We start from the raw sequence: 12005 nt of genomic DNA, 5'->3' as shown, positions 1-12005 counted from the left end.
GAGTCTCACTAATCTTTAGATAAAACTGTTAAGTACATGTACGAAGCAGAAGTTCATGGCATTCTAAGTTCCAAAAGAGATTTATGGCCTTCAAATGAAAGAACCACTGATCTGAATGTGAAATAGGGAGCACAGAGATGAAAGCCTTCGAGATCACCAGGTACCAGGCCATGCAGGGCCTCCTAAGTCTTATTAAAATGGCTTGAGCTCCGTTGTCCTCCAGGGATTGAGCCAGGGGATCAAGGTAAGGGACTGGAGATCTGAGAAGGCTTGTGTAAGAACCCAGACACTGGCTGAGAACAGAACTTATTTACGAGATCCAGAGATGTGAAGGCTTTGAGGGCCTGGTCTGCCAAACTACGCAGATATAAGTACAACGGTAGGCACACCAGGAGGTCACCAGAGGGCGCTATCACCCAACACATGCACCTGCGGCAAAGGGCCGAAGGTATCTTCCTAGAGTACCGAAGGTCTCGCTGTTCTCTTCTGGAGCAGGGTTCCTTTTAGCTAACTCTGGCCCTAGCTCATGTTCACATGCTCCACATCACAGCTCGCGTCAACTTCCCTATTTTTTCTTTTTCTGAGACAGGGTCTTGCTATGTAGCTCAGGCTGGCCTCAAACTCATGGGTGATTCTCCCGCCTCCTCCACTCCCCTTCACAAAGTTCAGAGCTCCTGTGAGGAAAGTGGGGCCTGAGTTGAGAAATGAAGCTGCTGAGAGGACAAGAGGCCATGGGGATGCAATCCCAAAGCTCACTCCTGTCCTCCCCCCATCTCTATGCTGTCACTTTATTGATGTTTTTTTTTTTCTCCCCAGTGCTGGGAATCAAACTCAGGACCTTGCACTTGCCAGGCAGGTGTGTTGCCACTGAGCTAAATCCCTTGCCTGATGCTGCCACTTTCAGATGACAAAGTGCATGTCCCCTATAGAACGGGAGCTTGGGGAAAACTGGGGATAAGACTACCTTGGTCATGCTGCATCCCCAGCACTGTCAAGGTCAGCAGAGAAGCGCAGGGACCCAATGCACATGAGCTGAGAAAGGAAGCTCCTGGAACTGCAAACAGCCTGGCCCATGGGGCAAGCCTGAGGTGCACAGCCAGGCAATATGCAGTGATGGCTCTGCTTTGGCTCTGAATAAAACAGCCCATTTCTATCCCATCAATACCATCTGTTCCTCTGTTGACAGACCTGTGCTTTCTAAGATATTCGTGAAGGGAGTTGAGACTGAGATAGACACTTTTAAAACAGTGCTGTGCTGGGCATGGTGGGGCATGCCTGTAATCCAGCACTCAGGAGGCTGAGACAGGAGGATGGCTCCAAGTTAGAGGCTAGTCTGGGCTACACAGTGAGTTCAAGACCAGCGTGAACTACATAGTGAGACCCTATCTCAAAAAACCAAATAAACTGAACAAAAACCAAAAAATCAAACAAACACTAGTGTAGGCCAGGCATGCCTGGAATTCCAGCACTAGGGAGGCTGAGGCAGGAGAATCACTGAGTTTGAGGCTAGCCTGGAATACAGTGAGACTTTGTCTTAAAAAACCAAACCAAAACAACTACTGGTATATTTTAAACTGCCGCCTGAGGTTAAGGGATACCCTCAGCACTAAAATCAGGGCCAGGCACAACAACTCCTTCAGTAAGCATTTGTTTAACAAATGAGTAAATCATTTTCCCTTGCACAGGCTCCCACCCAATTAAAGGCCAATTGCAGTAACACTCCAGGGTTTCAACCCCGCTTCCTTCCTGCAAGGAGGTGCCATGTCATTTATTGAAAGAAAACAAAACAGGGCAAACACATTTCTTAGTAAGTGCAGTTTGTTAAAATCCTGTTAAAACATTTGGGTCAAGGGGAAGTAATAATCAGAGGATCATGGTAGGAAAAACTTGAGATCTGGCCCCTGGGAGAGCCCTGGAGAGGGTGCACTGGGGGAAACTCCGTCTTCTGAAGGGAAGGAGCCCCCACCTTTCTTTCACCCTCTCACCCACTCAACGCCACCAGAAACTACCAAGACGCCGGGAATAAAAGTTCAAGTTCAATAGTCACACTCTCTCCAAATACAAAAAGCAGTTACAATTCAACTGAACAAAGAAGCTTGTGTGCAAAGTTACGGGGAACTGAGACATCATATAAAAAGTTAGGTTAAAGATGATTCTGTGGTTTTGTGTGTTTTGTTGTTTTGAGGGTGTGGCTCTTCCTTGGTCACCTGAACTCAGCAAGAAATGGTTATTCTGACAAAGTATCAATGGTTGACCGACAGTAAAAACAGACAAGTTCTTAAAAAAAAAAAAAAAAAGCATAATTACCAAAAAAAAAAAATGTCACTGCTTCCTCCCTCTGCATTTTGCTTTTAAAACTTTTTTAAAAAAAGTTTTTGATTTTTTTTTTTAAATCCTGAAAAGTAGACAGTAAAACAGCTTCTGGAAGAATTTACAACCAACTGCATTAGGGTCTGGAGCAGGGTTGGGAGGAGTGAACAGGAAAAGGCCTTCCCTTTGGACACTGTGGCCTCACCATGTGACCAAGGGAGGGGGATTCTTCAGTCAAAATGGAGATGAGAAGGAACAGGAGGAGGAGGTGGGAGGGACAAACAAAATAAAAGGTCGCTGTGGCCTGTTTAAATCCAGAGAAAATTGCCTGGCCTGTGTGTGGGAAGATGCCCCTCAGAGGGGAGGCAGTGGGCTGAAGGGAAGCAACCCTGGGATGACCCCAACCCCAGCACCACAGGATCTGGTGGGTGTAGAGGAGAGGCCAAGGTAGGCGCTGGTGCAGGAAGCCGGCAGGGGCCTCCAGGAGCTTTGGACACACTGGCTACTGCGTGCTTGTGCCACCCTGTGTGCTGCCGGAGTAGCTCCCATAGTCGTAGTTCCCGTAGTACGGTGGCCACTGGGCCTGGTTCTGATAGTACTGGTTCCATTGCTGAGCATACTGTGGAGAGAGACCAAGAGCACCAAATTGTCCTCTGTCCATTCCACACTGAATTCCTCCCCTGGCCCACCCTTGCCTAGGGCAGAGATGGGTGACAACTGTAGACACCTGGGTCCAACAAGAAAGAAATTAAGGTACCTCAAAAGGACAAGTGGCTGAACTGATGTCACATGTATGGGCATTTAGGAACTAACTGCAGCATAGGTCTCTTGGCTTGTCAACCCAGTGCCTCTTCAAGTATCATATTCCAAAAATTGAAACAAAAAATAAACCCAGCAGGTATGGTGGCTTGGGTCTGGAGCCCCCTGGCCATGGTGCCGAAGCAGGATTTAGAAGCCCTGCTCTGCCAGCCCCGCTGTTCTGCTCACTGCACCACGGACAAGGTAGATAGCAGTTGTTTAGTTTCCACCCCACCCCCCACCCCGTACTGGGGATTGAACTCAAGACCTTGCGCTTGTGCTAAATCCCTGGCCAGATAGCAGTTATTTGAAAATTAGCACAAGCCAGGCTGTATCAATCCAAATGCCAGCTTGAGGCCAGGAGGCTACCCATCTTTTTAGGGGTAAGCAGGGACTGGAGTCTGGAAACACAAACTCAGAAGGGCCCCTGAAAATCTCCCCATCCCACCAGTGCCTTGTCACCTACCTGTTGATACTGGTTATAGCTGGGCTGAGGGTAGGTCTGTGCAGTGGGGGGCGGTGGTGGGGTATAGGGGGCTGGGTTGTAGCCACCATAGCTCCCGTAGTTGTAGGCAGGTGGTGGTGGAGGTGGAGGTGGTGGGGCTGTGTAGCCCTGGCTGTAACCTCCCTGGTTGTAGGGTGGCTGGCTGTAACTTGGCTGGAAAATGAAGAAAAAAAATCACAACTTCAAAGAGCCAGCTTACAACTTGGATGCAGTAAGGGCCTTTGTAAGCAGTTATCCCACAAAGGTATTTCCCTGGTGGAGGCTGTTTGGGGCAAGGAGGTAAGTCAGCTCTGACATGGCAGGACAAAGTAGGATGAAGGGCAAACCACTGGGTCATACTCTGGTCTTATCCCAGTGGAGACACCAAGGGAGCAAGCACATGGAATCTCTTTTCAAAAAACTTTGGCACTGCTAGGGTTCAAATGCAGGGTCCCAAGTGTGCTACGCAAGCACTCTATCACTGAGCTACAGATCCAGTCCCTCAGTTTCATTTTCTGTAATTTAAGAATCACAACAAATTGCCCATTCTGATTGCAGTCAAAGCTTTTGTGTACAAAACACTGGACACTTAATAAATGGTGGCAGTTGTCACTGAAGATCTGTTGAAAAAACAGCGGTGACAACTTGCTAAGTGCTTTTCATGTACAGTATGTACCATAAACTCATTTAATTTCTACGCTGCTGAGGGTTTATATCCAGCACCCCTCCCAGTGTCATGTGCTCATAGGTGGGGTGTTTCAAGGTGACTGGATTTGGGGATCTGGTCAGAAGGGGCAGGTTATTGAGTGTGTGGCCTGCAAGTGTTTGTCTCCCACCCTTGTTCCTGCTTTCATTCTTTGCTTTCCCCACCTGCCATGAAGGGAGCAGATATGAGCAGCTCTCCTCTGCCATGTGGCCCTGCTTGGAGCCAGTGGACTGGACTGTAACCGTGAGCCAAAACAAACCTCTCCTCCTTTTAAGCTGTGTTTCAGGTATTACCTCTCAGCAATGGATAATGACTTACAACACACAGCAACTCATAGGGAAGGTTCTACTAACTCCATTGTAGAGATGGAACCTGAGGCTTAAGAAGGTGAAATCACTGAGTCAAGGCCATACAGTTAAAAAGGCTTGACCTCAGGATTTTCCTAGTCACAGAGCCTTAATTATGAAGCTACAGTGACACCAGACTCTCACAACAAACCTCAGAAATGAGTTCTACTAATGCATTTAGTTCTTTACAGGAAAAATGAGGCCCGGAGGGGTGACTGTCAATGTCACAAAACTTGGAGACTATGGGGGTGGTGGTTTGAGGTTGTGTCTGTCCAACTTTATGCTAGGAAATTTTCTGGGTAAATCAAGAATCTGGGAACCACTAATGTAGCAGCTGCTCCCAGGCCAGGCACATGGAAGGTGCTTAGGAAATGGATGCACAATAAATGGAGACTGCTCTTGTTAGCAGGGTGTGTGCCACGGCCCTAGTAATAACTTTCCAAGACCTGAAATGGAGCTCAGAGCTGCTCAGGGGTGAAACTGTTGGCAGAGAAGCCAAGGAGGTCCTCAACGACTTTGGGCCCCTGGTCTCCAATCCTGAGGACAAGGAAACGAAATTCTTTTCAGCATGGAGGAGAGGTGACTCCAACTGAGTGCTTTCTTGGGCATCCAGCTGAGGCCAGCAACACAGCCAAGACATGAATGTGTGCTGAATGACTGACGCTTACAACCTATGCCTGGGGGTGGTGGAAGAGGAGGTTTGGGTATGGGCCATTTATTTCTGGGTTTAGAGGGATCTGGAAACTCTAGGGTCCAGCCAGGAGCACTACTTGGGGAAAGAAGGGCAAGCAGAACCAAACTATGTGTAACTGCCTCGGACCCACCTCCTCACCTGCTCAGGGTTAAGAACATACATGTGCACATCTGAATACAAATATATGCACAGGCCCTCACCTGTGGAGGGCTGTAGCTGCTGACAGTGGGGGTGCTGGTATTGGCGCCTGAGCCAGGGATGTTGCTGTTCTTGTTGTAGCTGCTGGCCCCTGGGAGGTTCCGAGCAGGGCTGTAGCTGGGTGGTGGCGGCGGCTGCTGTGGTGGTGGTTGTGGTGGTGGTGGCTGCTGTGGTGGTGGCTGTTGCTGGGGGGCCCGGTTGTAGCTGCCTCGGTTGTTGGAGTTGTTGTTATCCCGGTTGTTGTTACCCCAGCGGTTCTGGTTGTAGCCACCACCTCCACTGCGGTTGAAACCTGCATTGGAGAAATCCAGACCAGAGGCCCCATCATTCTCAGCACATAAACTCCAGGGACTGGGCTGCCTTATGACTGCTCTGGCCACAATGCAGTCAGGCTCAGAGCATTAGCTCAGTTAAAGTGAACAAATAAAGTACACCCTCTGGGCTTCTTTAGACCCCTGGTATACTCCCATCTCTCCCCCTGACAATTCTAGGTCATCACTTTCTGCTGACAGGTTTGTTTCACCCACTAGACTGTGAGCCTGGGGAAGCAGGGATCAAGGCTGCCCAAGTTTCTACTGTGTCTGACCATCTCAACAATTGTTCAACAAACTAGGAAGAGACATTCAAGAGGATGCTAAGCACTGGGCAGATATGCACAGGTCAGATCTAGTCCTCTTCAAGTGTGGCCAGGTGGGATGCCCACTCACAAACCTTTGTGAAGCTGTTTCTTGGGCCTGGAACTCTACCCTGGCCAACTCCTACTGTATCTGAGGCTCTCAGCTTAGATTTCAGCACCTCAGGAGGCTGTTCCTTGGCCCTGCTGCCTTACAGGAAGCTAGGGTTCACCTGAGGTCAGAGCATCCCTGAGCTTTCCCATTAAGCTATTTGGGTCAAGGCTATGCACCCAGAACTATCCAGTACAAGACTGAAACAAGAGTGGAGCCCAGGACATGTTTATTAAATTATGAACACTTTACTTCAGAGACAGTAGCACTTACTAAGAACTTAAGCTTTGGATAAATAATTTGAATCCCAGCTCTGGACCTAGCTGGGTGATCTTGGGAACATTTACTTCTCTAAGGCTGTTTCTCCATTCATTTTAAAACCAAAAAAAAAATAACAAAGTCCTAGCATTTGCCTGTGCCAGGTCCTGAACTGGGTCCCAAGAGTCCTGTTCCCAAGGACCTCATGGCAAGACAGGGAAGGCCTACAGAAATAGACTGCACTGTGACATGCAAATGGACAAAGGGCTTCAGTACCAAGGCCAGGGGAATGGGGTAGAGGGACAGCATCCTTGAAGTCCCAGAGGCTGAAAGTGCCTAGTTCTCTACCAGAGCTCAGCCCACAGCTGTAGCTCAGTAAGCTTCAGTGCTGAATGAACAGTACTCGAAGCTCAAACCCAGCCCAGGGAAGAGCTGTGTGACATGTCTCACCTCCTCGGTAGTTGCCTCCTCCACTACTTCCTCCTCCTCGATTCTGGAAGCCACCTCGGTTGCTTCCAGGGGGACCTCGGCTGTCATAGCGCTGGAAACCACCGCCACCCCCACGGCCCCGGAAGCCACCTCCTCGGTTGTCAAAGCGCTTTTCAGGGGGTGGCCCAGCCTTGCGGCCTTCTTCATTGTACTGCCTCACCAGCTTGTCTGCTTCTTCCCGCTGGAGCTCAATGAACAGAACCTCATCTAGGAAGTCCCCTACATCAGGCAATGTGAAGTTGGCTAGGAGGAAGGGAAGAAGGGAGAAGTCAGTATCTTCTGAGGTCTGGTCTCTTCTACTCCCAGAACACTGGCCTGCCAGAGGGAGAAGATAGAGGGCATCTATCTTAGATGTTATAAATAGAGTAGTGAATGAAAGAGGTAAGACAAGGTCCCAATGACTCAGCTTCTCTGACAACTGTCAGGGGCTAACGAAGACCCTTTCCTGAAGACATGGCTAAGCCCCACCTAAGCACAGTGTTTAGCTCCCTGGACCCTCATCCCAGGTAGCAGGGCAGGTAGGTGAAACCACATCCCTACTTTCACAGAAGAGCAAACAGGCTTGCCCACAATCAGCTCAGTGAGTGGGTACTAGAGGCAGGTGATGATATAGGACTTTCAGCTTAGATTCCTCCACTCTCTTTCACCCCACCCAGTCTGAAAACCCTTACCACAGGGCCGGGGATTTAGCTCAGTGGTTCCACCACCTGCCTCGCAAGCCCAAGGTCCTGAGTTCGATCCCTGGTACCAAAAAAAAAAAAAAAAAAGACAAACAAACAAACACCCTACCACAGAGACAGACAAGAAACTTGGCCACTCTCAGCTTTAGGAGACAGGAAAGGCACCAAGCAGAAGCAAAGAAAGAGAGAGCAAGATCACATAAAAGGAATAATCAGGAATCTGGTAGGGACACAATGAGTAAAGACCCCTTTCTCTTAAGGACCCTGTTGAGATAGCCCTCTGGGAGCCACTCATTTCCTACCTTTCATTTCTAAGACCGCGTGATCTGGGACATCCTTCCCTTCTTCATCGGTTCGCTTTATTGTCCGGTCTTTTAGGTCCTCGTCAGTGGGACAAATTACAATAGCTTTGCGCTGGAAGCCTTCAAATGGTCTCATTTTTCGTCTCTGGGCTGACCCATAAACATTTGTCTAGGGGTAGGTAACAGAGGCAAGAGATGGTACATTAAGAGCTGTTTTTCTTTTGAGGGGTATTATGTAGGCTGGGGATGGGAAAAGCATACTAGTGGTTCCTCCTAAGCAGAGGGACTCCGGAAAGTGCTCTGCCTTACTTTTATGATTCTTTTATCTGCCCTGGCAAATGAAGTAACTTAGGAAAAATGGCTGCTGACAGATACAGGGCAAGGGATTCCTTATGGCTGGGCTTTGCTCTTTAATCCAATTAGTTCTTGGTATTGCACTTTACAACTTCTTTTCCCTATTTTAGTTGCCTTGTTTACAAGTTTAATTTTTTGGTGCTGAGACCAGACCCAAGAGCCTCATAGCAAGTGTTCTACCATAGAGCTAAATCCCCAACACCTTTTCCCTATTTTAGAAGTAACAGACACTTAGGGTAAAACATTCACAGTATAAGATACAAAATTTCAGGGCTGGGGATTTAGCTCAGTGGTTCCGCCGCCTGCCTTGCAAGCGCAAGGACCCGAGTTCGATCCCTGGTACCAAAAAAACAAAATTTAGAGCAAGAATTTCTACTTGCCTAGTGCTAGCCCTATTTCTTGGCTATAACTGGTACTGAATCTCTGAAGCTTTTTTTCTAAAATTCTTTTGTGCAGTGTTACAATATCTATACAATGGACAGGCAAATTAACCAGCCCCTTTGGACAGCTCTGTGTTATGTTTTCAACAACAATGTAGCTGTTCTATCTCCTTGGTTCTTCTGAAACATCATTTTAGCCATAAACTTCTTGCCAGGGTGGATGTGCTATTGGCAAGTGCAAGTTAGTACTCCTGTGGTTTCCCTTCCTCTCCAAGGCAAGCAGTATCTCCTAGGTGGGTGCTGGCATGGAAAGCTATCCTACAAAATGTGTATGCAATTGGGCAATAAAAACAATTTCCATTGACCAAATACCTGCAATGTGCCAAGGTTCTTTGGGACTGCTGTTCATGTCTGCTGGATCGCAGGGCTTCATGGACCCAGCCTGTGCATTTATATTACTTGGATACTACTGAAAAAGTGAGCAGCTCAAACCCCAGTTAAGACTTCTTGAGCCTGAATCTCTGGAGAAGAGAACAAGTACCTCTACGTGTATCCTCCCTCTTCAAGCTCAGAGTGAGGGGCAAGTTTTTAAGAGTGAGGGGCAAGTTTTTAACTGCATCTAAATAACTTTAGTGGCTCTGACAGGGAGAAGCTACAGAGGGGAATGACAGTCTATAAAGGGGCACAAATGAATCAATAACAAAAAATGCATTCTTAGGACACAACCCAGCAGGGTAGAAAGACCCTAGCTATATATAGTCTATATACATATATATTTATAGTCTATATAATGTATATACCCTAGCTATATACAGTCTGCCAGAGCTTGGTTCTAATGTGATTTGGGTTTGTCACACCCATGTGGCCTTGGGCTCATGACTTCCATTTATAGCCTGAGATGGTTTCTCTGTAAAATCAATTTACTAGGTATTTACTGAGTGTCAAGCCCTGGAAAGAGAAAAGTGTATGTTTTACGGTCACAGTGAAGACTGAGTGAGTTCATATGAGTAAAAACCTCTGTTTCATCCTGGGATCTGACTTGCAGCTACCACTCAACAAATGTGAGTAGGGCTGGGGATTTAGCTCAGTGGTTCTGTCACCAGCTCGTAAGTGCAAGGCCCCGAGTTCAATCCCCAGCACCAAAAAAACCCCCAACAAAACAAATGTGAGCAACCACTGATATGGTCATCACTAGGTGGAGATACTGTGAATATTTACATTGTGATATTACCTTGAAGCAACCCAGACTAAAGGGAAGGTTAAGATGCACAAATTTCCCAAATGAAAAGACAGGGACAATGAAGAAGGACGTAAAGAATACAGGCCTTGGGATGAAATCTCAGCTGTGCCCTTTACTGTTTTTTTTTTGTCTGTAGATGTGTTCCCCTTAAGAGTTTCACTCCTTGGTTTTCCTCTGAATGTTACCCTTCTCCTGGCTCTGGTAAGGATCTGCAGATATGAGAATTTCTGGCACAGGTCAGGGAAAGAAGTCAACACAGTGTGAATCTAAATAAGGTCAACAGGACTGACATTGTCCTAGGAGTGGCTTCCAATGGAAAGTACCAGGACTCCTCTTTCAAAACTATAAGAATAGAGTCCAGGGACGTAAGTTCAGACCTGTGGGAGATCTGGACTGTGGGTGCAGGAGTTCTCTAAAACAACCATTTCCCCTGGCTCTGACATACATGCCAGGGAAATGGCTAGGAAGTGAGTGGTCGGTACACACTATTACTGGGCCTTGAACCACAAAGGGTTTTAAATGGTACAGGTTTACAGGGCAAAAGTTAAGTCCCTGCTTCCCACTTCTTTTCCTTGACCCTATTCTTAAAAAGTGAAGCAGAGGAAGCATTGAGTTACACATAAGAAGACAGAATTTGGCTTCCTCCGGCTAAATAAGTTTTTCTCCTGACACAAAAGCCAGAGTAAGCTGGGGATGTAGCTCAGTGGTGCCACGCTTGCCTGGCAAGTGCAAGGTCCTGAGTTCAATCCCAGATTGGGGTAGGGGGGAAGAGCCAGAGTAACTGCCAGGGTGAATGAGGCCTCAGACCATTGTGCTAATAACCCAGTCTACTGTGTTTGATGCCCACAAACCATCCTATTCTGACCCTTCTGCACCTCGAGGGCATAGAAAAACACATTGGGAGGTTTTTGAGTGGCAGGCCTGCCTTGTCAATGCCCCAAATGAGGAAACAGAATAGAAGGAATACTGCCAACAAGGTTAGGGCTAGTCCTTTGGAACTTCACAGGATGTGAGGAAAGGGGTGGAGCGAGTAGACTCACAAGTAGCTGGCCTTTGTCTTGGGATGAAGCTCTGACAGCCAGCTTCTCAGATGCTCTGAGGACCAAGACCGCCCCTCCCCTGCTTACTCTGGCTAGAAGGGAAGAAGAGTGTCTAAACCTCTCCAGCAGAAATGCAAATGCCTGGTTTTCCTGGAGGAAAGGGAGTTTGCTGGTGGCTGTTACCACAGCAAACACAGTGAGGTCAGGGCCCCAGGCCAGCCCAGTACTGCTGTGGTCACTGGGGACATCTGGTGGCTGTTGCTAGGAGACAGAACAACAGCGAGGTCAGCTTTTCCAGCTGCATGTGTTCTCTGCCCAGACCCTGCTCCTCCCAGTCCACCCTGCTTGAAGATGCAGACTCTGAGAGAGAAGTCTGGGCTGTCTGTGTTCCCTGGCTCCTGACCACCCCAATTCTGAGATGTGGGCAGGATAGGAATCAGGTTTCTCAGAGAAGCTGCATGGCTAATTTTGGTTGTGACAGTATGAAGATGTGGGGGAAAATACAGTGGGCACAGACTATGGCTTCTGCTGATATCCCATGCTCTCTGAAAGGCTGTCTGCCAGCCCTGTCTATTCTCACTTGTCACAGCTCAACAGAGCCAGGCTGGCAGCAGGGGAAATCTGGTAGGATCCCAAAGGGATAAATTTAAAGCTGGTGAGCAAAGGGTTTTTCTTTGGATTCAATCAGGTGAACCCCAGTGGAAGGAACCACGTATGTAGAAAGAGAACTGGACAGTGTCAGGAATGGAGACTTGAGGTTCTGGGGATGGCAGGGGAGGAGCAAAGAAACTTCCTTTTCTCCAATGCCTGCCAGTAAGAGGCAGTTTACTTTGGGCCTCTACTGTGGCCCTGGTTTGTGGTTCTGCTAACAGGCAAACAAGCAGAACTAGAACCACTCGTTCTGAAGGTGAGACCTGGCTGGCAGAGTCTTCACATCCAGTCCTGATTCTGATCAATGCTTCAGAGGGCCCATTAAGGGCACTCTTGGACCACAGCTCCC

At 48.0% G+C, this 12005-nt stretch overlaps 1 protein-coding gene across 8 annotated transcripts in view; it reads right to left on the bottom strand.

The window, feature by feature from the left end:
• Positions 1–1727: 1727 nt before the first annotated feature.
• Hnrnpul1 (heterogeneous nuclear ribonucleoprotein U like 1) overlaps positions 1728–12005 on the bottom strand; it is a 36627-nt gene continuing 26349 nt past the window's right edge. For all 8 annotated transcript variants that reach the window (XM_004872986.4, XM_021250852.2, XM_004872985.4 and 5 more), the window contains exons 11-15: positions 7992–8160; positions 6971–7252; positions 5540–5829; positions 3575–3766; positions 1728–2929 (exon numbers count right to left, since the gene is read on the bottom strand). In XM_004872986.4, coding sequence (XP_004873043.2) covers positions 2813–2929; positions 3575–3766; positions 5540–5829; positions 6971–7252; positions 7992–8160 — 1050 coding nt within the window. In that variant the 3' untranslated portion in view covers positions 1728–2812. The remainder of the gene's footprint in view (positions 2930–3574; positions 3767–5539; positions 5830–6970; positions 7253–7991; positions 8161–12005) is intronic.

Source organism: Heterocephalus glaber, unplaced genomic scaffold (assembly GCF_053883595.1).
Source record: "Heterocephalus glaber isolate CG9 unplaced genomic scaffold, H.glaber_assembly_v1.0 deba00001744, whole genome shotgun sequence".
NCBI lineage: Eukaryota > Metazoa > Chordata > Mammalia > Rodentia > Bathyergidae > Heterocephalus > Heterocephalus glaber.
The sequence above is the reverse complement of the archived record's forward strand: the minus strand, read 5'-3'. Positions and strand labels throughout refer to the sequence as shown.